Source organism: Zonotrichia albicollis, chromosome 3 (assembly GCF_047830755.1).
Source record: "Zonotrichia albicollis isolate bZonAlb1 chromosome 3, bZonAlb1.hap1, whole genome shotgun sequence".
In the NCBI taxonomy this organism is placed as follows: Eukaryota; Metazoa; Chordata; class Aves; order Passeriformes; family Passerellidae; genus Zonotrichia; species Zonotrichia albicollis.
In genome coordinates this window covers 99,670,605-99,695,274 of record NC_133821.1, presented here as the reverse complement: position 1 = coordinate 99,695,274, position 24,670 = coordinate 99,670,605, and the positions used below count along the sequence as shown (strand labels likewise).

The window sequence follows — 24,670 nt, the reverse complement described above, 5'->3', positions numbered from 1 at the left end:
AATCCCAGCTCAGGCCTTCAGCATGGGAATGGAGAACTGGTTTGGCTTCTGTCCTCAGTGCAATACAGAAAAGGGGATTTCCACAGCTCCTGTGGCTCTCCTGTCCACTCCTGAGCATGGACAGCGTGCCCCAAATTAGCCATGCGGTGTGTCTTTAAGGGCAATGCAGCTTTTGGTTCAATCCAGCCCACTGCTGTGAACTGCTCCAGGACTTACAGGCCCAGTTTACGTTAACTGCCACACATGTCAACTTGACTCAATCACAGAGCAGCTAAATAATAAAAAAGGAAATTTCATTTCCCTTCACCTGCTTTCCTGTTCTTGTTTCTCCTTCCTCCCTCTCCAGTTCCCCATGCTCTCCTTAGCCCTTTGACCTTACTGCTGCCTTTTTTTCCTTCCTGTCCCTGTCAGCTTCCTGCCTTTCCAGAGCTGCTCTTACACCTGAAAAAATCTCCTTATTTACTAGAGGCTTTCCTTGTTTGCCTTTAAATCCTTTTTTAAAACCTTCATCTTCAGTAAGAGAAATAATTTTCATTTTTCACTAATAATCTCTTTAACATTTCTTGACTGCTATGTTCTTTTCAGATTTATAGTCTGGTCTTGCAAACATTTACAGAGAAGTACCTGTTAAGTTAAATTGAGAACATTCAGTTATAAGTTTGGAGGGCTGGATTGTTCATTGGAAAGATTTTTGAAATGGAAGTATTTCTCACTGTAAAACTCAATGTTCATTTATGGTTCTATATACATTTTTAATAAACCTTTTTGACCTCAAAGGAGCAGTGGAACATTCACTAACTTCTTGTTTTAACTTTTATTCCTTAGGTCAAGGTGTGGAGCATGTTCTCAGAGATTTTTAAATGTGCTGAGCAAACTTAATGTTAAAAATATGACTTTATACCCAGAGTCATATGAAATGACAAGTACAAGCTGTACCTTTTGATCTTGGTGTTGATCTTCATTGTTTTATTTTTCAGTATTGATTTTTATTTCAGGAACTTCAAGCATCTGGACTGCCTGAGTACATAAAGATTGTAGAAGTTGGGCCAAGGGATGGTTTACAAAATGAGAAGGTAACTTTTCTCTTCTTTTTTTTTTACATGGATTTTAATGTTATTTTCATTGTGTAGAACATGCACATTCTGCTAATTATGTTTCTTTCATTTGGTATTATTAAATATATCTATTTTCGTATTGATAACTTACCTTTATATTAGAATGAAAGTGTATTCCTATTTGCTCAGCTTTTAGATCATATAATTTCTTTCTATACTTGGCTAACTAGCCTTTCTGTTACTCAGCATTTCATTTTACTGGCATTTATCTTGTCAGTCAATAACATTCGGCTGTGACGTAATTTGTAAACACTAGGAAACACTGGCTATCTTTGTAACTTGTGTTTCTGCTTCAAGTGTCAATGTAGAAGGAATAGTAAAATAGATTTTATCATGTTTCCTGCTGAAGAGACGTGGGAGAAAAATATTACTCTTTTGGTAGCATTATTTGCCTGAAGGGTGGTAGGGAAGCATGGAAGAAGATTGAAAGAGATTATAGGGTACATGTGTAGAAACAATCATCTATTTCCACAAACAGGAGGATAAGCTCACATATATCATTGTTCCTGATACCAGAGATGTTAGTGGTATTAGCAGAATAGAGTTACCCTGCTGCAGCCAGGGAGCTTTTTTCCTCCCATTTTTCACTGGTCACCCTGTTAGTATTTCCTTTGTCAGTTCTTGCTAGTTTGATGTTTGGTTAATAACAAATAATGAGGCCAGATCTATAACCAGTTACAGAAGTGCTTCCTTTTGTGATGGACAGAAAATGGAGTAAGATCATGTATACTGCTGAGTACCTTCCTTATACCTTCCTTATACTTACTCCGGTCAGGAAACAGAAAAGTTATGGTAAAATGTGTAAGAATAGCTCATTATTGTATAAAAAAAGTATTGCTTACATACAAGGAAAGTTTCACTTTAAAAAGTTTCTTATGTATGAAATACTTTGCTAAAGTATGTCTCCATGTCTATAGGTGATAGTCCCAACTGATATAAAAATTGAGTTAATCAACCAGCTTTCCAAAACAGGCCTGCCTGCAATAGAAGTAACCAGTTTTGTTTCATCCAAATGGGTTCCTCAGGTACGTAAAATCAGCTCTATTCACAACTATTTCAATTTAAATGCCATTCCATTTATTTATGTAGAATTCAGTTGTAACTAAAGATTTGGGATGGTGACGCATCATTAATATAATTTAATGTTGTACCTACCTATTTTCTATTCTACTAAAACTAGTAGTCATTGATGTAAAAAAGAAAAGTAGTATATGTTATTTTCTTTTTCTCTAAATGAAGTGTAATTTTCCACATTTGCAAATGTGTTTGGAAGATCAAAATTTGGGACTTCTACATATGTAGTAGTAGTTAGGCATGTTACTTATTTTGGACTTCTAACACTCTATCAGCAGCTTCGCTTAAATTTTGATGAATCATAAAAATTTGCTTATTATTTTTCCAGAATTAATTTTTACATTTGGTAAAATTCAGCAGAAACCTAGCCTTTCTGGAATTGGCAGCAAAACTGCATTGGCATTAGAGTGCCACATTTCCATTTGAAATTTAACACTGCAAATTCAGGCTTAGTCCTGAAGTTTACTATTTAGCGCTTGTTTGTGCAAATTAATTATTTCCTGCAAACATGGAAATAAGTCAGTATTTATCTTTATAATTCCAACTGTTTTTCAGGAAATTGCACACTTGTTTGCACAGAAGAATTTGAATACTTTGTATTTGATAAGGAGCCTACAAGTTATTTACAAATTAAAACAAGAAGTTAATTAATTTGAGAAAATGCTTCCATTTTAACAATGTCTATTGCATGGTACACATCTGACAAAATGTAAAGTTTGTCCATTTTGAACTGAAAATACATCCTGGGCCTGGATTGTATTCTAGGCTTTTCTCTAAGGAAAACATAATGCAGTCATGCTTATTCAAGAGTTAACAAAGCAAATTGTACAGCACTCTGAAGGACTCCTTTGCTTTATTTCAGTGTTCTCAGGGTCACCAGAGAAGAGTCTAGAAGAAGGGTAATAGGAAAGGTAAAGAGAAGAGTGACAAAGGAGAATTTCTTTGACATCAATGGAGGGGCAATGATCTCTTGTCTGCTAAAAGGGAATAGGTTAAATTTTTCTAAGTGCCTTCACACTGTCAGTTACTGCAACAGAGAATAATAACATTTTTCAAATGTTAGAAGAAAATTTCTAAATCAAGGTTGTATTTCGTCCTTTCTTGTTTAATTATTTCCATTTCCTGTGAGCCATTGCGAGTACCAAATTTAGCACAGGTTTGTCAGTTTAGAAAAAATCGAGCAATCCCTTCTTATCTCAAATTAATTCATGGAATACTTTGTTTTAATGGCTTAATTAGTGTCTATTTTTTTTTTAATTTAAAAGATAAGATTGGGTTGCTTTGACAGAGAGTGCAGTCGTGACTTTGTCTTTTCTGTGCTCCTTCTTTTTCTCATAGGTCATGGGAATAGAATTTACAGTTATGTTTAGATCACTCATTCACTTATTTCTGTTTTAGTATTTTAAATTTTTTATGGTTTCCCATCCACTGTTGTCTTTGGCAAAGATATTTTTTTACTGAAAAATCTAAAAGAAAAAGTTCCACAGTAGCAAGGTGCCATATAAAACAGGATACCACACCTATAACATAAACAGCCAAAATTATAAATATCTGCTATTAGGAAGCTTATTTTTAAAGAAATTGGGAAAAGAAGTATTTTATTACAATTTAAAATCTTATAACATGCAATATGTGCAAAGATGGGATTTTACTTACAGGAAAAATAGCAATGGAACAGATTTAATATTTATAATATTATTTGGGTCTGGTAGGTTTATATTGGTTGAAAAAGTGTCATTTTGGTTTTCCAGTATATTTTAAGACAGACTGTAATTGTGGGGAGTGAATTTAGTTCCAGCATTTGCCATTTAATTTATCATTTGGTTTCAGACATTCTTTTATGCCCTGAGAAATGTAGCTACTACTTATATTAAAATAAGGAATGAAAAATTGTTCACAAATAACAGAGGTTTTTTTGTGAGGTTATCAGACCAATTTACTTCACATAAAAGCAAATTCAAAAAGTTTTGTTTTATCACTTATTTCCTGATAAGAAATTAATTGTGTCTGGCTATAGAACGCCTTTTGTACCTTTTCCTTATAGATACATATTGGGCTTATATTTGAAGAGGAATTCATAGTTTTTTTCTGATATTTTTAATTCATTCATCTTCATAGAAGGAAGCTGATGACTGGAAGATTCCAGGCCACAAGCAGTATTTTTAGTTTATAGTGTGGTATAATTTAATAACATATATTTAGAATTGTGGTAATGCATAGCTATCAGGAAGGCATCTGCTGAAAGTAAGGAGTAATGAAAGCTCTGTAGTTCATATATATTTTTAGATGGTACTTCTCAAAATACTTTTCACCAGTGTGGAAAGAAACAGAAATCCAACTTAATAGTGTTTGCTTGAGAGATTTGTTTTTATGAGAACTCATTTAAAAAGCATTTAATGTGCACTATTCTTTTTTTAAAACTCAGAATCTTTAAGGCATTAAATAGGAGGGATATGTTTTATTTTATATTGTTTTCAGGTGTGCACACCATTGAAAAATATTTGTTTTCAACCTATTCATTTTAAAAAAATGTTCTTCTCTAAAGAATCTGCCTTTAATTAAGTGAGTAAGTGTTTCATTAATCTTCATCAGTACAGGGTGTGTATTTAATCTTGAATGTATGAGTGAAAATGTAAGCGTATCTTAAAAAGGCAGATTTTCTTTTATGAGGGGAGACTAAAGAAAACAAGTACTCTGATCTTTGCTATAATAAAGAAGTATTTTCTTCTTCAGAAAGAAATTTCTGAATATAAGAAAACATTGCACTATGCGGACATCTAGATTTTGCTGTCTCTTTCAGAATAGGCGTGTTTAGTCTTGAAATGTTCTGATGACAGTGTTGAGTAATTCAAGTTCAGTTATGCTTAACATTGTGAGGTTGCATTTATCAGAGTGTTGAACTTTTCAAGATTTCTATGTTTCTTAAATCTCAGTTATTCTGTTACTTCCACCTATTAAGTCCAGTGAAGCAAAGTTAAAGTTGCTGTAACACTTCATGAACAGCATGATTATAAGTCTGTCAATTCATAATGCAAATTATATTTTTACAGATACACACAAAGGAACACTGTCGAAGTCTTAGCCCCAGTTCTATATTCACATAGATCTGAAAAAATTGCAACACAAATAGTCAGAAGTTATGAAATTAAAAAAGAGTATTTGTACAAAATCAGTTTAACGCCCTTGTTGTTGGACTTTTTGCATGAACTGTAAAAGTAATGAAGGCAAAAGCAGAGCCTAAGCCAGTTTCTATTTGGTTATATAAAATTAGAAAATAACTGCTGATCAATACAAATTATTTATTTATTTTATTTTAGATGGCAGATCACAAAGAAGTAATGAGGGGCATTGAGCGGCATCCTGGGGTCCAGTATCCTGTTCTCACACCTAATCTTCAAGGTTTTCATTCTGCTGTAAGTACTTTCATAGGTGTCATCTACATTTACCTATTTTATGTTTCAGACACTTTCAGTTCAGTACCAGAATCTAGCTATTTAATGTCAGAAATAAGCTATATCTTTTTTCACTGAAAATGCCCAATTTCCTTTATGAAAAAATGGGAAATTCACAGAGTGATGTTAAGCTCATATTTTAGTGGAGGCATTGACCAGGAACTTTGTAAGTTCCTTTATATGATGCTTGTATGTAAGAGGCCAGACAGTTCTTTCTCTTTGACTTGTTGTCCCTGGAAAAGGTTTTCAAGAGTGTTTTGGTGGAAAACACTGAAGAATGATGAGGAAATATTCATTTAAATACAGCAATTCTGGATTTCATTTTGGTTGGGTTTGAAAGTTTAAATTATTTCAGTTCTTCCAAAATATTCAAAACTATAGACTTGAAGTGTGTAAGAGTGAAAATGGAGCAGTTCAGTCTTAAAATATACACATTGTTAGTCTAATCTTTACCCTTTTGTTTTTTGAAAATTTTTAGTGTTTCTGCTTTTGTCCTGATGTAGGACAGGCTGTATTTGGAAAGCATACTGCTTGGTGGACATTTGTGTTCTAGTGTCATTCAGTTCCTATACTGAAATAGTGTTAAAACAGAATCCTGTGCATGGTTGATTTAACTATCAACCATCAGATTATAGTGCTGCAACTTTGTCTCAGTGGTAACTTGTATGAATTTAATTAATGGTGTTTTATCTCTATACTGTATTTAGTGATATAATGAAGAGAAAACAATGAAAAAATAGTTGTAGATGATTCCTGCATTCCTTCTTGCTGATTTTTTTCCATCTGTTTGAAAGAATATTTGTCCCTGTATGGGTTGCTGAATTTTAGACATTATCTTGCAGAGACAGAGAGTGAAGGCAAAAGCTCCATCCTTTTTCATTGAACCAGAGTATTATTCTGCCTGGAGAGTGAGAGTTAGTTAACTATTCTAACTATTAAGCTAAAATGTTTTCTTCTCCTATCAGTTGGCTTTTAGCCTTCTACTTTGCCTCATGTTAGTTGATTTACTGAGGTACTGAATACAAGCTCAGGCTAGTTGCCCCTCCAGTGAAAACACCACATTTACACATTTTCTAGACTGGTGTTTGCTAAGACTTCTCTCAGCAGACTCTGATGTACACATTTTCCATATTATCCTTATCAACTGTGACACCAAGACCAATGGAGTCCTTGATCCTAGAGTTAGCTCTAACAAAGAAATCCCTGTTGATTATTGTTGCTGCTCTAGGCATATGCACACAGAGGGCTTTCCCAAGCATGAGAGTGACTTCCTGGTATTCAGGGGGAACAGACAGTATGACAGTTGTTGTATGATCTTTTCCTTTTCTGAAAAGATACATACAAGTATTAATAATGGTTTTTTATATAGCTGGTTCATGTGAATTCTTACATCATATTCCCTATATCATTCATCACTTTAAAACCATGTTTAAGTAATTGCTAAGAAGAGGCAAAAAATATGCCACAGTGAATGATCTCAAAATTTGATTCAATCTGTCTGTATGCTATAGCTTAAAAAAATTTGGAATTAAAATTAGATTTTTGATATTGACGATATACTTAATTTACTTTAAAATTTTAGAATGTTGTACAGAATTAAATGCTCAATCTAATACTTTAATGTAGTATTATGATTCTCTTTTCTTGAAATGTGTTTTTTAGATTGCAGCAGGAGCTACAGAAGTCTCGGTATTTGGCGCAGCATCTGAATCTTTTAGTAAAATGAATATTAATTGTTCAATTGAAGAAAGCATAGAAAGGTTTGAAGAAGTCACTAAATCTGCAAGGAGTATGAATATTCCAGTGCGTGGGTAAATATACAAATTATAAAGTAATACAGAGTTACTGGAGTCACTGTTACAGGTGTTATTTGGTACCAGTAGAAAAGCTTATTACCAAATTTTTACATTGTAGAGGAATTGTAATAATAATCTTTACTGTGATTTTTATTTTTAGGATTGAATATATTTAGTTATTTTTGCCTTTTTAACTACTGATGGTAACTCTTTTGCTGTGGAAATTGAAAAAAGAAAGGAGTTTTTATGAGATTTTATTATATAAATTAGTTTTTACTGTCACTGATGACAGAATAAAATTTCTTTTGTGCTGTTGAGAATTTGTAACACTAGCACCTTAAAAATGCCCTACAAACTTTTTTTTTTATTGTAGAATTCATAATATATCACTACATGCATTGCAGGAATAAGGTATAAAAGTGAGAAAACAAATTTACTCCTAAGAAAAAACTTATTTTGTATATAAGTTATCCCAAAAACCCAGGCATTGAAATTTTTGAGTCTCCAGTGCATGAAACTCTAGAATTATCCAGCATTTTTTTAAAACTTAAAATTATCCTGAATGGTACTCACTCTTGAACAGTAGGGAATTTAATTTCCACTTTCTTTTGCATCACAGGTAAGAGCTACTTATCTAAGATTATTTGTGAAGGTCATTGTGAATGCAGAAGGGCTCATGTAGATTCAAGGAGAAACTCAGCAGTGAGATTCCTTGAGGATTACTAGTAGTACAAACTACATCATGCTCAGAAAATACCTGGACTTGACAATAGGTGGAGGTAGATACCTCTGAGGCTAAGTACCTGAAAACCAGTCTGGGAATAAATACTGGTTTCTCTCTTTGCTCCAAATATAGTGATGGGGTAATGCTACCGCACACATTTTTCCACAGCAGTATGTGGTTGTTTGGGCATTTGTCTGGAGAAAGGGAAATCTGACTTTGAGTTATAACTGTGCCCCAGAGGATCACAGAACAGCAGTATGGTTTAGGTTGAGAACTCTGGAGATCATTTTGTCCAATCCAAGGATTTGTCGGTGTTGGTTGGCAAAAAACTCAACCTGAGCCAGCAGTGTGTGCTCACAGACCTGAAAGCCAGTTGTGTCCTGGCTGCATCCAAAGTAGCATGGCCAGCAGGGCAAGGGAGGGGATTCTGCCCCTCTGCTCTGATGAGGTGCCACCTAGAATGCTGCATAAAGTTGTGGTTCTCCAGCATATGAAGGACATGGAACTGTTGGAGCAAGTCCAGCAGAGGCACTGGAGCATTTCACTAACAAGGTCAGGCTGAGAAAGTTGACTCAGTTCACCCTGGAGAAGAGAAGGTTTTGTGGAGACCTCATGGCAACCTCCCAGTATCTGAAGGGGGCTGCAGTGAAGCCAGGGAGGCACTCTTCATCAGGAACTGTAATGACAGGACAAGGAGGAAAAGCTTCAGGATGAAAGAGTAGGTTTCAATTAGATACTAGGAAGACATTCTTTACTGTGAGTATGGTGAGGCACTGGCACAGGTTGTCCAGAAAGATGTGGATGCTGCATCCCTGGAGGTGTTGTTCAAGGCCAGCACGGATGAGCTCTGAGCAACCTGATCTATTGGAAGGAGGTGTCCCTGCCCATTTCAGAGGTGTTGGAACTAAGTGATGTTAAAGGTCCCTTTCGACCCAAACCATATTGTGGTTCTGTGATTTTCACACACACACACACACGGGCCAACCAAGGATAGCTCATAAATGCTCGGATTCCTTTTCCTTAGCCTGAGTATATTTCAGGAGGAAAATCACTGAATGGAGAAGTAGGGATGTTCACTGTATTAAGAAATAGTAACTTGTACCAGAGTTTAAATACTTCTTCCAGTTGCTAATCTGCTAGTACAGTCATGATTTGCCTCCTTGAGCAACTTCTCATATAAGAGATCTCTTATTTAAAAGCTGTCTGCCATCACTGTACATCACTTTTTTTCTAAAACTAAAATCTGAGCTGAGAACATAAATAGCAATTTGAGTTCTCCAGGAGGATTAAGCTAAGGGATGCTTGTCCCAGACAAGCGTGGTTAAGGGAATTCAGAAAAAACAGCAAGTGTATAGAAACAAATTTTATCCATTTGTGAACACTTTTACACTAAACTCCAGATTTTGTTTTTTTTCCGATGTCTAGGCATGTCAGGAGATATTTTCTGTTTTATATTCCTACGTTTAACTAATAAAATTCCACTAAATGGTACCATATAGGCAACCAACCATCCTCAAAGCCTATGTGTTGTAGAAGTTTTTGGATAATTATGGAGGATGTCAAAAAAAGGAACTTTGCAACTTGTCCATAAGATGTAAATTGTAGGTGATGAAGAAGCCCCTGTGGTGTACTGTAGATTGATTTTCTGCTTAAAATATTAACTTGTCTTCTGTGCACTAGTTTGCATACATTTAAAAAAGTGACAGTGTGGTGCTTTCCCCCATCCCACGGAGTATGTCTATTGCATTTGTAACATACCAGAGCAATTATTATGGCATCAATACACTGATGTGATGGAAGTAACTGTTCCCATGACAGGATTCTACAACATTCCCAAACATTTATTATCTACTATCTGACAAACCATGTGGCTTTTATTTTTCTTCACACAGAAAAAGAAAGAAAATAAAAGGGAAAAAAAAGAAGAGAGAGAAAGAAGTAGGAGGCAGAAAATGGTAAAACAGGAGAACAACACAACAACAAAAAAAAAATAATGTAAACAAGGCAAAGAGATAAAAGGGAGGAATATCAAGAACCAGGTGGTGAAGCAAACAGAACAGTACAGAAATGAAGAGAATATAATTGAACTCAGGGAAAATACAAGCAGATCATATTATGAAAGTGCTTCCTTTGTGTATCCAGTAGTGATATCTCTAATTTCAGTGCAATATGCAAACATAAGATAGACTTCATACAGTACATACAGGAAAACTTTATTGAGTCTGTCATGCCAGGTGCAGTATGTTACAGAACACTTCAACAGAGAAATGCTTAATATCAGATATGCTACAAAGCGAGCTGATGCAAAGTTGTGAGTGAAAATCATGTAAGTGCACTCCACCTTTCTTCCTTAGGCTTGCAGGAGAAGTGAATAATTCTGAATTAAATAGCCATTAACAGAATAATTCAGTTTGTGTTGATGCCTTTTCCTGGTCTTAGAAAATAGAGAGCTGGACACAGTTAAGGGATAAGGGTTTTTACCTTGGTATTTTAACGAGGATCCTTCCTGATCAGTGCACCACTTCACCAAGGTGGAGTGTGCCACAATGCACACACACAATAAATCAGTGTACAGTTTTATAGACTTTACAAATCAGCATATCTAGCAAGGATGCCCCAGTGGGAGGCCTGGATGAATGGTGTGATATTCCCCCCATCCGTCAAATTCCCCCCTGGATGGGCCAAATGTTTAGTTTACAGGATGTGTTCTAGAGAGATACTAGGTTTGGGATCTTGGTTTCCCAAGATAGCCTGGGGTTTTCCAGCCTCCTGCTATGAGGCCTTTAGGATGTTTGGTCTCCTGGCCTAACAAAATACAAGGGTTATGCTAAGTTATTGGACTTAAGGAATAACAAGTATACATGCTAAGAATACTGAGGATACATTAAAGTTGTATAAAAGGTACGTAAAAGAAAAGGCAAGAAATCATTTGGCATCAGTGGGATTGTAATGATCTAAAGGATCCAAAGAGAGAAGATATGAATATTGAAGAGAAGCTACATTTAAGTGTATGTTACGTGTATCTTCATCACATTATATTATATAACATCACATCACATATATATTATATATATATATATATATATTAGTTTGAGAATTAATTTATCCAGTAAAAAATTGAAGTTGAGGCATAAGAAATGACTAATGTTACACTTTGACAAATCAAAAAGTTTAAGAGAGAATTGCTGATATTTTTCCAGGTCATCTAATATAACTCAATTATAAAGTAGCCAATCTGCTAAAAAACCTGCTGAGAATCTAAACTGCAGAATATGGACCCTTATTTCATAAAAAAAGCCTTTTCTGAGGCAATAATTCTCAGTATCCACTAAACGTGGATTTCAGTATATGAAAATATTGGAAAGAAGGTTTTGAACATTATATGTTAGAAGATAAAAGAGAACTGGTTAACCCCATACATTTGGATTTTAAGTGCACTTTTAAAAAATCCATCCTGGGAAGATTTTGAGGAGTCAAAGTAGTAATGAGAAATAAAATAGTACTATGAATCAGACTCTAGACAAATACATTTTAAAGAGAACAAAAGTATTGTGATACTTTGACTTGTGTCCCTCCCTGTTCATGCTTGTTCAGATGCAGTCCTTATGGGTTGCAGTAACAATGGAAAGCAGAGACAGAATGATTTCTCAGAAGTAATAGTCAAAAGGGATTGTTTAGTGTCCATTTACTTCACTACTTTCTTTAAAGCTCCAGTGTATTTTCTTGAGTAGAATTCTGAAGACCAGAAAAAAATGGCATAAGCCTGAATATGGAAATAGAGGATTCACAAGGACTTCTTTTTTTAATAGCATCTCTCAGCAGTTGGAAAAAGGTCTAAATGGTGGACTTAAAACTTTCAATCAGTTAAAAAATGAAAAAAATGCCCTTAAAGAAGAAGCATCAGTTTTGAGTACCACGTCCAGGAAGTAAATCGGTTTACAACATTTCAGATGCACATGAAGAGGGAGGTTATGGAAGCAGTCTAACATTTCAGACTTAATTCTAGAAAATTACACTATGATTTTCTCTGGTAGAAAACTGTGCACTACTATAGGGAATTCATTAGTACTTGAGAGAAAGTAGTCCATTGGTTCCCAAATATTGCAGTACATTTGAAAGACTTCTGTAGTTTTTAATTGCATTTAGTGAGATAAAACTCTGGGTTTTTCTTCCTTAAGGAAAAAAAAAATATTCAGAAAGTAAAAGTTAAACTGAGATTTCACAGAAATATTCAGTGCAATCCAGGTGACTTTTTCTTGGAAATAAAACAATCAAAAAAGAAGTAGCTATTAAAGTCTGTGATTTTTGATCCCATCTTTAGCTTTTGCTAAGGAAGCAGCTTTTAGTGACAGATACAATAAACAGCATTTTGGTATCCTGATTCCATGAATTTTTTTTAAAATGCTGAGACAGTCAAGGGTTTGTGGGAAGTTTTATTTGATATGCAGTATTTTGAATAGATACTCATGGTTTGACTGGTTGTTCCTCAATTGAAGAAGATTAGTTTCAGGGGTTTTGTTGTGTAGATATTATTTACTGACAATAATTATATATTGTTTTTCACTATTGTTGTAACATGAGACACATCTGAGCATGACCACACAGCAAGCCTGAGCTTGTCATCCTAAATTTTCTAGTGGTTACTAGAGGGAATTAGGCAACCTTCTTGCTGTGGTTTACTGTATGTACTTTTTAAAAGTACCTGCCATAGGATGGCAGGTTGCTCATTTAAGGCTAGGCTGTGGATGATTATCTCTGATATCAGGAATAAGAACAAATGAATCTCATTCTATTTCTGCAGAGCCAAAGGATTAGGATCTTGTAATTTGTGTAAATACAAGAATTTGAAAAATTACAAGAAATAGAAGAAATGTAATAATAGGCTTTGTGCTGCATGGCATCACAAAATGAAGCTGTTGACTATACAGAGGAAGATCTTTACTCTGTAAAATCTTAGATTTTAATGACCCTTTTAGACATTGGCTGATTTAAAGAACCATCACCAAAACCTTCAGCCCTTCCTCAAGCAAGCTCCCAGGACTACACATTTGAAATTCTAATATAAATTTTGTAGGCTAAATATTTTGCTACAATTATTGAAGTAATAAAAATAACAATATGCATAAACTGTATTTGTGTTCAATACAGAGGTTGTTTCCTTTCTAAAGCACTATTATTGTTTAAAGCATTATTTATTTGCAGGAAATGGATAATTTAGTGCCTTGCCCTAACTCCTTATTTGAGCAGTTGAAAAATACTCCCAAAAAAAATTTTAGGGGTTCAAATTGTATTTCCTATTTTTACTGGCAATTTACAATTTATGTAGTGGGCATAAATCATTGGCAATACTTGAATCTTATGAAAAATGCACTCAAAGAGTTGAAACTAAACTTTTAGCTTTTGCATGTCTTGCTGTTACTACAGCTGCACTAACATTGACTCCATCATCATCCAGAAAATTTATGTTGTCAGCTGTCACATTTAATATCTGTAGCACAGTCCACAGTTTTCTAAATGTTTACTAAATCAGTTCAAATGTTTATGAAGAATTGAAATGTTGCATATGGTCTTAGAAGTTGGACCATTTATTAGCATCATAAAGGGGCGGGGTTCTTTTGGTTTTTGTTTGGGGTTATGAGTTAGTTTGGGAGGTTTTTAATACATGCATAAAAACTTTACAATAACATCTGGGACACACTCTGTGAAGACACTCAGCCAAATCAGTTATGAACTGTGTGGTCAGCTAATTACTACTATGTGTCTTTTACATGTAAAGTGACACAAAATTTGTGCTGGTTTTAAATTTGCACCTTGCAATGCATGATTCTGGTACTATTAAAAATATCACAACTTCAGAGATTAAAAATTAAGTCTTAACAGCCAGGATTGATAAAAAATGGTGGGAAATAGTAATTGGAAGTAGTCTCTTAGATTGCCCATGTGTATCATGAATGTATGTATGAAGAAAATGTTAAGTAAATTCTGAATAAGCTGGTTTCTTCCAAGTTAATGTATTCCATTAAGCAAGATTCTTCTAAGTTTATATATTCCAAAATTTAAAAAGACACGGAATGGATTGCAATTAGTACGATAGAACAGTAAACGAAGTAAGGACTGGTATTTTTCTTTCTTTTTCAAAAATGGTGCTTTGGGTCCTGACCATGACATAAAATCAGACAATCTCATTCTGAAACATTCAATAGTATTCAGGACTTCCTTATTACTAACAAAATGAACCAAGGATATAAGCCTGAAAGGTTGTAGTTTTTTTCCTTTACTGAAAAGCACATCTCCATGGTCAGCAACTAAAAGCTGTATTTATGTCCCAGACCTGAAAAATATTCATGTGAACAGTTCTTTTAAGGCCATTTGTTCAAATGTGAATGTGTATGCAAATATTTAGAGATTCAGCATTAAAAAAACAAATGCAAATGATTGCTGTAGAATACCTCTAGTGGCATTTCCTTACAAAGCTGCTGCTTCATAAATTAAAGCACATGCAATCACACATTAATTCTGAACTGCTCTATGTAATTCCTTCGTTTATGTCCTATGCCTTTTAAGAAAAAGTTGTATGATACAGTTTGCAGTACATAAAAGCACTTTGAAATGTATCACTATTTGGCTTACATCTGTGTTTGTACAGAATTCAAATACTGGTTGATATACTTGAAATATAGCAATATTTTTTTCCTTGAGAAATAGATAACAAACAAACTATGTTGTGTATTTTTAAGCATATTTTTCTTATTACCACCTTTTATATTATGCTATAATGATGCTTACAGGTTGCAACATACTTAATTCTTTTTTGATTATAGGAAATAATTATTGGTTCATTTTGATGCTAATATATATTAAACAAAATATAATCAAGACTTAAAGAATTTATTTTAGTTATCTTTGTCTTGTGCTAATGATATCGGGATTTCTTTTGGAAAAGAAAAATGTGGAAGAATAAATTCTTTTTGTTTTAATGTGTTTGCAACAATTGGTTTTAGAAACTAATAGTGACGTCTGTTTTGTTTATAAAGACACATCCTCATTATCTAAAACTCCTGTTTATCAAGATAATCACATCTTTATGATTCAGTTCAAAAATGTTCTTTTTTTCTTCTTTTATTACAGTCCATCCTAAGTAACTTGAGATATTTGGATGGCCTTACAGTAGTGAATCTTTTAGCTGTGATTAGAAATACCATAAGAGGAACTCATCAATTCAGTTTTGCACAAATCACACAGTTCGAAGCTCTGTGTGTCTTACAAATATAGACAGAAACTCAGAACTCATATTTTCTGGTATTCTGGAATACTTAGGGCTCAAATACATGTTTTTTCACATTGCTTCAAATTGTCTTCATTTTAAAGACTACACTGTGTAGTTTAGCATACTCACAATTATTTTGAGAACATTTTGACTTATACTATTATCATTTTTCTGGATAGTAAAACCAGTGTAACACCTTCATGTCACTATAAGTGAGCCTATAGTTTGAGTTATGGAAGCAAGAAAATGTAGATGAGCATTTAATAGACTTGGAAGGAACACGATTTTCTATGTGAATGGTAAAAAAATCCACAGAGTTACACAGTATTAAGCCAGCTGGAATCAGTGCCCTGGAGAGGTTTAAGGAGCCAGAGGTTGCTGGAATAAGGGATGTAGTGAATTTCTCTGTACTGGGAACAGGTTTAGAAAAGGATCTTGGAGCCATTGTACTGACTCTACTGACTCTATCATACCTGGATGATTGCACTTTGTGAAGGTTTTCCTGAGGAATAAAGCTCTACCAACTTTTAGCCATTGTTTTGTACCTACAGAGAAAAAATATTAATAGCAGGCCAGAAGAGCTGCTTAAAAAAAAAAAACAAGCAGAAAAAAAGAAAAAAAAGAGGAGTCTCTGTGGGAAGTAAAAATGATCCTCATGTCTTCCAGAAGAGTAGTGTAAACCAGATATGAAATATTAGTATGAAATTATAAGGTAACAAGGTGGTGTGCTCAATAGTATGTTACTGATAACTCCATAGGTAACTAGAGGGAGTTATTGAAAGTTAAATGGTTTGGTGGCCCTTCATTATTGTAACAGCTTGGTTACTTTTTAGACAAGTAACTATTTTATAGAACGTAGTTTAGTATTTTGTCATAGTTCACAATTTAGTAGTGTTTTTTTTGGCATTTAAAATATGAACAAATATTTTTTTCTGTAGTATTCACTGTGAAAAGGATACATATTACTTTTAACTGGGCACTAAATACATGGAGAGATTGTTTCTTTTTTCTTTTTTTTTTTTAGGGAGAGGGGGGAGCGGGAGGTTGTTTGGGGGGTTTTTTGGTTGTTTTAAAAATCAAATGTGAAAAAAAGATCCTGGCCTTTTTTACACATTTTCGACTTTGCCTGGAGAATCTATTTCTGGAGGAATCTCCTTTTTCTCTCTCTTTACTTCTTTGTGTTTTTCCTCTCCCTACAGTAAAGACTCCCTGTTTTTAATAAATGGTTTTCTTTGGAAGGAGACAGAATAGATCAACCTTAATATTATGAATTCACCAAATGATAGGCATGTACATTTTAACACAAACATTCAATAAAAATAAATACATCTGCAGTGAACATGGTAAATTATATGCAAACTTACACTATAATAATAAACAGGAAACAGCAGCATCTGAGTCTGCAACTGGCTTCTCAGGAGGCTTCATGCTTCCAGCTGTGGTAGCAGCTGTGGATCTGGCTCTGGGATTCCTGCTGAAACAAGTTGACAAAGGACTGATTACAACATGGAGTTCAGTTTTTGCTTGGATTCATTTTCCCTTTAACACACTTTGGTTAAGAAATGTTTGCTCATTTACCCTGTTTGTGGTTTTATATCCTTCACTTCACAGGCGCTGGGCTGACGTGATTATCACCATTCCTAGTGACCTTGATCATGGGGACCTTGTGCTGTCTATACCATTTGTAGAATGTTGAAATTTGGTTTTGGCATACTGGAAGAAATTGAAAACTCTCTTCCTCTTCCTTCTCCCTCCCCATCCCCAGAGGCTGTTCAGCATTTTTGTGCAAAATATTACACAGTCAAGTTGTTGTGTGGTTTTTTTTATTTATTTTGTTTTTGTTTTATATGCATAGGAAACAATTTAGTAGAAGACTGAATGATACTGATCTGCAGTGAAATCTGCAGACAGATGAGAGACTGGGTAAACTCTGCCAGGTGAAACAAGTAGAAAACTTTTTTTTTATCACTTTTTCTTAAAGGCAAGGATTCTGATTTTTCAAAATCTGAGTGAGCAAACCAGCGCATACTTGTGTGTTGCTAAAGCATCGTGTATCAATGTGTTCACTTGCAAGTCCTTCTTTCCATCTCTGGCTTCATGGGCTGTTTTCTTTTTTTGTGTGCTGAAGACTTAGTTAAGCTACGTCTGGCCTTGATTCAGCGAAGATTTAAGCACATACTTAGAATTAAACACTTCCATTGCAGATTCCATTTTGTGAACTCTCAGATATTTGCTTCTGCTCTCATACTGTGGAGTGTCTCTGGTGAATATTCTGACACCGGAACAGTCTCTTTCATTATGGTATATTTTTTTAGTTTAGGTCCTGCTATCTTTTTAGAAAACAGCTGTATTCTCCAACTTAATTGAATTCACAAATTAAATCCCAGTTGCCTCTGTAATTTATTGCTCAAACTCTTCTCTTTCCTCTGCTGCTTTTCTTCACATAGGATCTTGCTTTTTCTCCTAAGAAAAATAGATACTTTATCCTCTTCCTTCTGTCCTTTCTCCACTGTCAGAGCAGCAGAAGTTTCTTGTCTACTTTCCATCTGTACCCCTTCCACTTGCCCCAGTGACCCCATGTTCTGTTCTTCCTCTTATTTCTTCCCTCCCTTATTGTCTTTCTTAACCTCTCACTGTCCTCTGGCTCTTTTCCACTTGCAATATAAGCAAGCATTTGCCTCTTAAAAATTGCACCTTTGACCCTCCTTGGTTCTTCATATCATATCTCATCGCCTATCTCTCCTTCATTCCTAAGCTCATTGAAGGCGCTGTGTATAATTGCTGTCTAGAGACCCTCTTCTGTGATTCCCTCCTATAACTCCTACACTTTGGCTTCTGTTCCTTGCTTGCAACTGCAACAACTCTCACCAAACTCCCTGATGACAAGATCTCGGAAACAGTAGTCTCTCCTCATTCTTCTTGATTTTTCAGTAGTGTTTGCTGCAGTTGACCAGACTGTTCCTTTAACTTGTGTCTTCTGCTGCTCTCTGTGGCTCTGTTTTGGTAATTTTCTCCTTTCCAAGCAGTTCTGCAGAATTTCCTTCAAAGTTGTTTCCCGTGTTGGAGTTATGTGGGTGGAGGTCTTGGGGCTCTGATTTGGTTGTATTCTCTTGTGATATTAATGCCCTTTGGATTCTTTCATACCCAAAAATAAAAGAAAAACGAACAGCCAAATTTATGTGTAGATAACAGATCTACCTTTGTATTGAAACATATTTCCTCACACATCCACTTAACAGTTTGGAAACACACAAATGCAATTACAAAACATCCCACACAGCACTGCTTTAATTCTAGACTTTCTGGCAAATACTCAGACCTGATACATGAGTATTTTGCTCTTTCACACAGACATGCATGTGTGTTTTCACATGCTCGACATTCTGTACCCCACTAGCAGTACTCAGTGCTTGCCTGCCTATGTTCCAGCTTGCATGGAGTTTTCTGCAACTGACTCAAATTGTATTTCATTTCCTATAAGAATACAGCAAGACCTTTTCAAATATAATTCCACAGGGCTTCATCCTAGGCCCTGTGTTCTTCAACATTTTCATAAATGACTTGGACACAGGACTGGAAGGGATACTAAGCAAGCTTGCAAATGATACAAAACTGTGAAGAGCTGTCAACTCCCTCGAAAGCAGGGAGGCCATGCAGAGAGACAATGACAAATTAGGGGGCTGGGCACTCACCAACCATATGAAGGGAATGCGCCACGTTCTGCACCTGGGATGAGGCAAGTCTGGATGTACAGACAGACTGGGGAATGAGATGCTGGAACCAGTGCCCCAGAAAGGGACCTGGGGGTCCTGGTCAGTGGCAAGTTGAATATTTGTCAGCAGTGCCCAGACAACCAGGGGGGCCAACTCTGTCCTGAGGGCATCAGGCCCTGCCAGCATTGCCAGCCAGGCAAGGGAGGGGATTGTCCCTCTCTGCTCTGCCCGGGGATGGCCTCAGTTGGAATATTGTGTGCGGTTTTGGGTGCCACAATACAAGAAAGATAATTGTGAACATTCAAAGAAGGGAAACAAAGATGGCAAAGGGCCTGGGGGAAGCTGTATGAGGAGCAGTTGAGGTCACTTTTTCTGTTCAGCCTGGAGGAGACTGAGGGGAGACCTCACTGCAGTTACAACTTCTTCATGAGGGCAAGAGGAGGCCCAGACACTGATCTATTGTCTGTGGTGATCCATGGCAGGACCCGAGGGAATGGCCTGAAGTTGTGCCAGAGGAGGTTGGATATTAGAAAAATGTTCTTCACCCAGAGGATTGTTGGGCACTGGGACAGCTCCCCAGGACAATGGGCACAGCACTGCCTGACAGAGTTCAGAAAGCGTTTCTTCAATGCTCTCTGGCACTGGGTGTGACTCCTGGGGATTGTCCTGTGCAGGGTCCAGGAGCTGGACTCAATGATCATTGTGAGTCTCTTCCAGTTCAGCTTATTTTGTGATTCTGTCTGCTATTTTTTATCCTCTATTAAAAATGCTTCTCCTGATGTATGTCTGGAGCGCGCTTTGCTCTTTTACAGCTGCATTTTAAGTATTTTGCTTTCAAATTTAATGTTATCACCACATCTCTACTTTTTATTCCAACTCATTAAGTGAAAATATTAGATAAAATTCTGCCAAGCTCATTCTTGATGAACTCTACTGAAAATTTGTTTTTTTCATTCTTCACAGGACTTTGTTGTCTATCTGGTAGGAAGTTCTTTTTCTGTCAAATTCTTTCAGTAATCCCTATTTTCTCCAGTTTAATATTGAATATCTGATGCCCAGATAGATTATATCTAGCATATTTTCCTTATTTAAAATGTCAGTCTGGTTGCAATGGTGTAAGTATGCAGAAAGTTCATAATCTCAAACAGATTTGTGTATTGTAGCAGGCAGATTCCTCAGGTCACCACATACTTTCATACCCCAGCAGGCCCAGCTGAATTATGTGAGTTCAGGCAAGTTTCTGCTCTCTGGTATGAACCACGGGGAGTATTCTGTTGTTCTCTAGATACCTTTTGGCCTGCTTTTACTTTTGTTTGCCCTACTCCATCCCAGATGCCGTTCATGCCACATTATCACTACCAAATGCATGTCTTCTTGATCTGACAGATGCAGCCATTAGGAACCTGTAAAGATATGTAAGTAAAGGGAACATGTGCACATACATACTATATGTTCTGCATTTACTTATAATTTAGTTCTGTTCTTAATCACTTCATAAAAAGTGCTGTGGCTAATATTGAAAACAGTTTCAGTAGGTGTATGCAGTCACTAGCTCTAGGCACTGTAGTATTATGTAAAAAGCAATCCTTTGGGTCTGAAATTCTTCACACTTAATTTCATTTGAAAAACTGTATGCATAAAAGAAATTAAGGAAATTATCCTGAATTGCTTTTCAGTTACGTGTCACTGAAAATCAAGACAGTGTTTAGGTGTTAACAGTAGCTACATTATCTTTAATGTAGATATGAAAATTCAGAATTTTGGAATTTAAACAGTGACATCTAAATTGGGGCTGATAGTTAGTGAATTCAGTGGCCAAGTTTCAAAAACCTGGTTTTCATAATGACATATAGATAATTGAAATCATGCCTAGTAGGCATCTGCATTAAAATTGTGAGCAGGATGTAATGGACCCAACCACTTTTGTGGGAATAAAATTAATTTCCATTTCTTTGTCAGAGCTAATCAAGCTCTTTCTAGATTTAAGGTTGGCTTCATTCTTACTCTTACTTCTAGTAACATGCCTTCATATAAGGGATGGAATATGCTCTATGTATTAAAATATGGACATTTTTTCCACAATTTGTTTTTGCCTGTTACTGATCCTGATTTCACATTCTATCAATCAGTTTCTCCTTCAACTGAAATGAAACAATACATCCTTTACCCCATGGACCTTGACTACATACAAACTGGCATCTGTTCAATCCCTTTTGCATTATACAGAGTATAATTTTACATTATGTCCTTCAGTGTTGAGCGAAAGGGAATGATGGGAGATCGATGAGGGCTCTTGTTCTCCTATTAAGCAGTTGAGCAACCTCCCACTGGGACTGGGGCTCTGCAGGCCTCTGTTGTAAATCCTTTTACAGTCACACTTTTGATTTTGTTTTGAAACTGGATGTTTCTGGTTAGGTTTAATCATATTCCTGATCAATTTAAGATAAACAATTAGAAGTTTAATTAGAATTTCATGGGTCTTAATTGTCATTAAAAAGAGAAATTTACACTGAATTCTATGCTAATAGAGCATTAGGGCTGAACAATGGAAGTTTGGTTGCGGCTTTCAGTTTTTGTTCTTTGTGGAGCCAATAGCTGCTAAGGGATACGGTTTGGCTTCTCAGTTTCTTCTTGTCCCAAGGCATGCCTAAATTACAGCTTGCAATGGGGCTATAATTCTTCTGGGGCACTGGGACAGAAATGCCAGTAGAGAGGGAGTGTGAAAGGTCCCTCATTCACCACAGTTCTGATGACGTATGTCCTCATTACAGTTCTGATGAGATGGTGGGGCTGTCAGAAGGAGTCTGTGTCCATGGTTGCCATGATATGGATAGTACTACGAGGAAGAAAGTGATATCTTTCTCTGAATACCTTGTGATGGCAAGCCAAGTTTGAGCTGACTCTTGTAACTTCAGATGGAAATTCCAATAAAAACCAAGTCTCCTACAACACTGTAAACTTGGCCACCTTGCCAATCCTTTACAATTCGTAACATATATTGAACATAAATAAAGATTTGCATTGCTGTTCTGTGATCTGAAAGGAAAATTGATAAACCTTTTTCTTGGTCATCTGATGTAATTTTGACTTTTCATTCAAATCTTTATGTTGATTGGTTTATGTGTTCAAATTATATTTAATCTATTTTTAATGTAACGTGTATGAATACATACATACATACATACATATATATATTTATGTGCATATATATATATATATATATAAACCAGAATATTGTGTGTTCTTTTTGTTACAGGTATGTGTCATGTGCCTTAGGATGCCCATATGAAGGAAACGTTGTACCAGATAAAGTGGCAGAAGTAAGAGTGAATTTCTAGCTTGTCTTTTCAATAAATCAAAAATATATGTAATTATCTCTACTTAATCATAAAAAGATCTTTAATGGATAAAATTTAAGGAAAACAAGCAAAAAACCTAGCTAAAACTAAGACTTGGTGCGTAGCCTCACTTAACCATATACAGTCAAATGTGAGAAAAATAGGACATTTTGATTGTTATCAGTCATGAGAAAAAATATTATGCAGTATTTCATCTAGCAATAAGGTAAGAAATTACTTAAGAAAACAGACAAGCACATGTGTCAGGTGACTGTGTTGTACAAAAGGGTTTCCTGCACAGCTTTTTGCTTTTTAAATCCATTTTATACTGGAATAAGCACACTGTGTTGCCATTGTGCTTCTGGTGAGGGTCATGTGATGAACATGAACCAAAACTCACCCTCAATATGATTTCTTAAATTGCTCTAGTGCCATGATGGACTAAGTTGCACCTTCCCTCCCTGCCCCTTTTCCTCATTTGGAATATAGGATAAGGAAGAAGATATCTTAGTCCAGCCCTTTTTCCAGAAGAGAGATGAGTGAAACAGAAGTGTAAAATTTTGCAGGAAGGCAAAGAGGGCATCAAAGCTTAAATGGACTGGAAAAAACCAAAAGTGGAGTAAAAATTCCAAGAGGCTTAAGACAGAACATGCTGGCCTTCCACCTAGAGACAGACTTGTCTTCTCTGTTACACTTAATCACCTATTTTTGTTGATCTAGCAGAATATCCAAACCATTATTTTTTAATTTGTAGCACTAGCTACTAATCAACATTTGTCTGATATATTATGTTCTGTGTGGGTGGTTTTCAGGTCCTGTTCTCCTGCGTCTTCTTCTAGTATACACTCCAGATGGAATTTGTGATAATACTTCTCCCACAGCATCCACACATACTCAGACTCTTTGGAAAAAAAACCAAAAGCCTGGAAGGTTGTCAGTATTTCTAAATGTATTTGTTTTAATATGAAGTGAAGGTTAGAAATGACACAGCTTTAGTTAGAGCAGTGATGACATACTGCTTACCATGTTCCCCAAAAGTCTTCTTTCCATGTGTTGCTTGTTTTCTACTGAGAAAAGCTCCTTTTGCTGAGAAGTGCTCCTTCTCATTTTTCCAGTGGGATTGTTATTTAATGTTCCAGACCTGGAGACTTTTACTGCACAGCTATTTTATTTTCTATCTTCATCCTATTAAGTGTCATCTTGCGTACCTGTATACCACTGTGTATGTGTTCATGATAAAAGCTACCACATTAAATTTCTTAATTCCATCCCTGATTCAGCAAGCACTGCTGCGTATATAGAAGCATCTCTGATAGCTTTTGTATAAATACATGTACAGAATCAGCATTACCAAAATTATTGGCTGAGTTGTTAAACTCTTTCAGACAGCTGCTGCTCTGGTCATCATCTTTTTGGGATGGGAGCATTTTGACCCCCTTGACTCTGTATTGCAATCAGCAGCTATGATTGAAAGGTTTAGTCAGTTTCTCCTCCCATCAGTAACAGTGATCATTTTCATTTTTGTAAGCAAAATATTTTTTAACTGAAGCAAAAAACAATTAGGATAGGTGGATTATTTCAGACTACATGCATTATTACAGATTGTTGCAGACTGCATTAATTTCTGGCATACTAGATATGTAACTGCTTTACACATAGTTATCAACTGAGTGCAGAATTCAGATGCCTTCAGACTTCTGGAATCTATCAGATATATTTATATGGTTCTGTATTTAAAACAAACAAACAAACAAACAGTTTTCATATCCTGAAATAAATTGCCTAGTCCTGTTACTCTGCTGATTCTTGAAAGGAAGTCACTACTTAACCATTTATCATTTTGTCGTTTGAGTATTTCAACTTCAGGCAGATAAAGCCTGAAAGTTTTCAGAAACACTGTATAACATCCTTGAAGCCAGTTGTATAATGCATTATCATTTAATTCCATCATATATTTGGCTGGTTTTGTCTTTCTGCTTGCTTATTTCTTTCTTTAGCTTCCTTTTAACCTAAAGCAGTGAATTCATTAAGTTAAATATTATCCAGGACACATTCTGACTAAACTATAGAAAATGGACCTACTCTTACTCGAATATTATTGGATCATTAAAGTTTCCCTTACAGCACAAGAACTGAAGGGTTTTTACATTGTTAGTTACTTAAAATAATCAATAACTGGATTATCGGCTTT

General features: G+C 35.6%; 1 protein-coding gene across 4 annotated transcripts in view; it reads left to right on the top strand.

Moving 5' to 3' along the window:
* HMGCLL1 (3-hydroxy-3-methylglutaryl-CoA lyase like 1) overlaps positions 1 to 24,670 on the top strand; it is a 76,948-nt gene that overhangs the window by 19,933 nt on the left and 32,345 nt on the right. For 2 of the 4 annotated variants that reach the window (XM_074538227.1, XM_074538229.1), the window contains exons 2-6: positions 996 to 1,073; positions 2,033 to 2,140; positions 5,507 to 5,602; positions 7,304 to 7,452; positions 22,398 to 22,461. In XM_074538227.1, coding sequence (XP_074394328.1) covers positions 996 to 1,073; positions 2,033 to 2,140; positions 5,507 to 5,602; positions 7,304 to 7,452; positions 22,398 to 22,461 — 495 coding nt within the window. Of the gene's footprint in view, positions 1 to 995; positions 1,074 to 2,032; positions 2,141 to 3,051; positions 3,101 to 5,506; positions 5,603 to 7,303; positions 7,453 to 22,397; positions 22,462 to 24,670 lie in introns of those variants that run through there. The other 2 variants (XM_074538228.1, XM_014266318.3) reach the window with 2 other exon arrangements.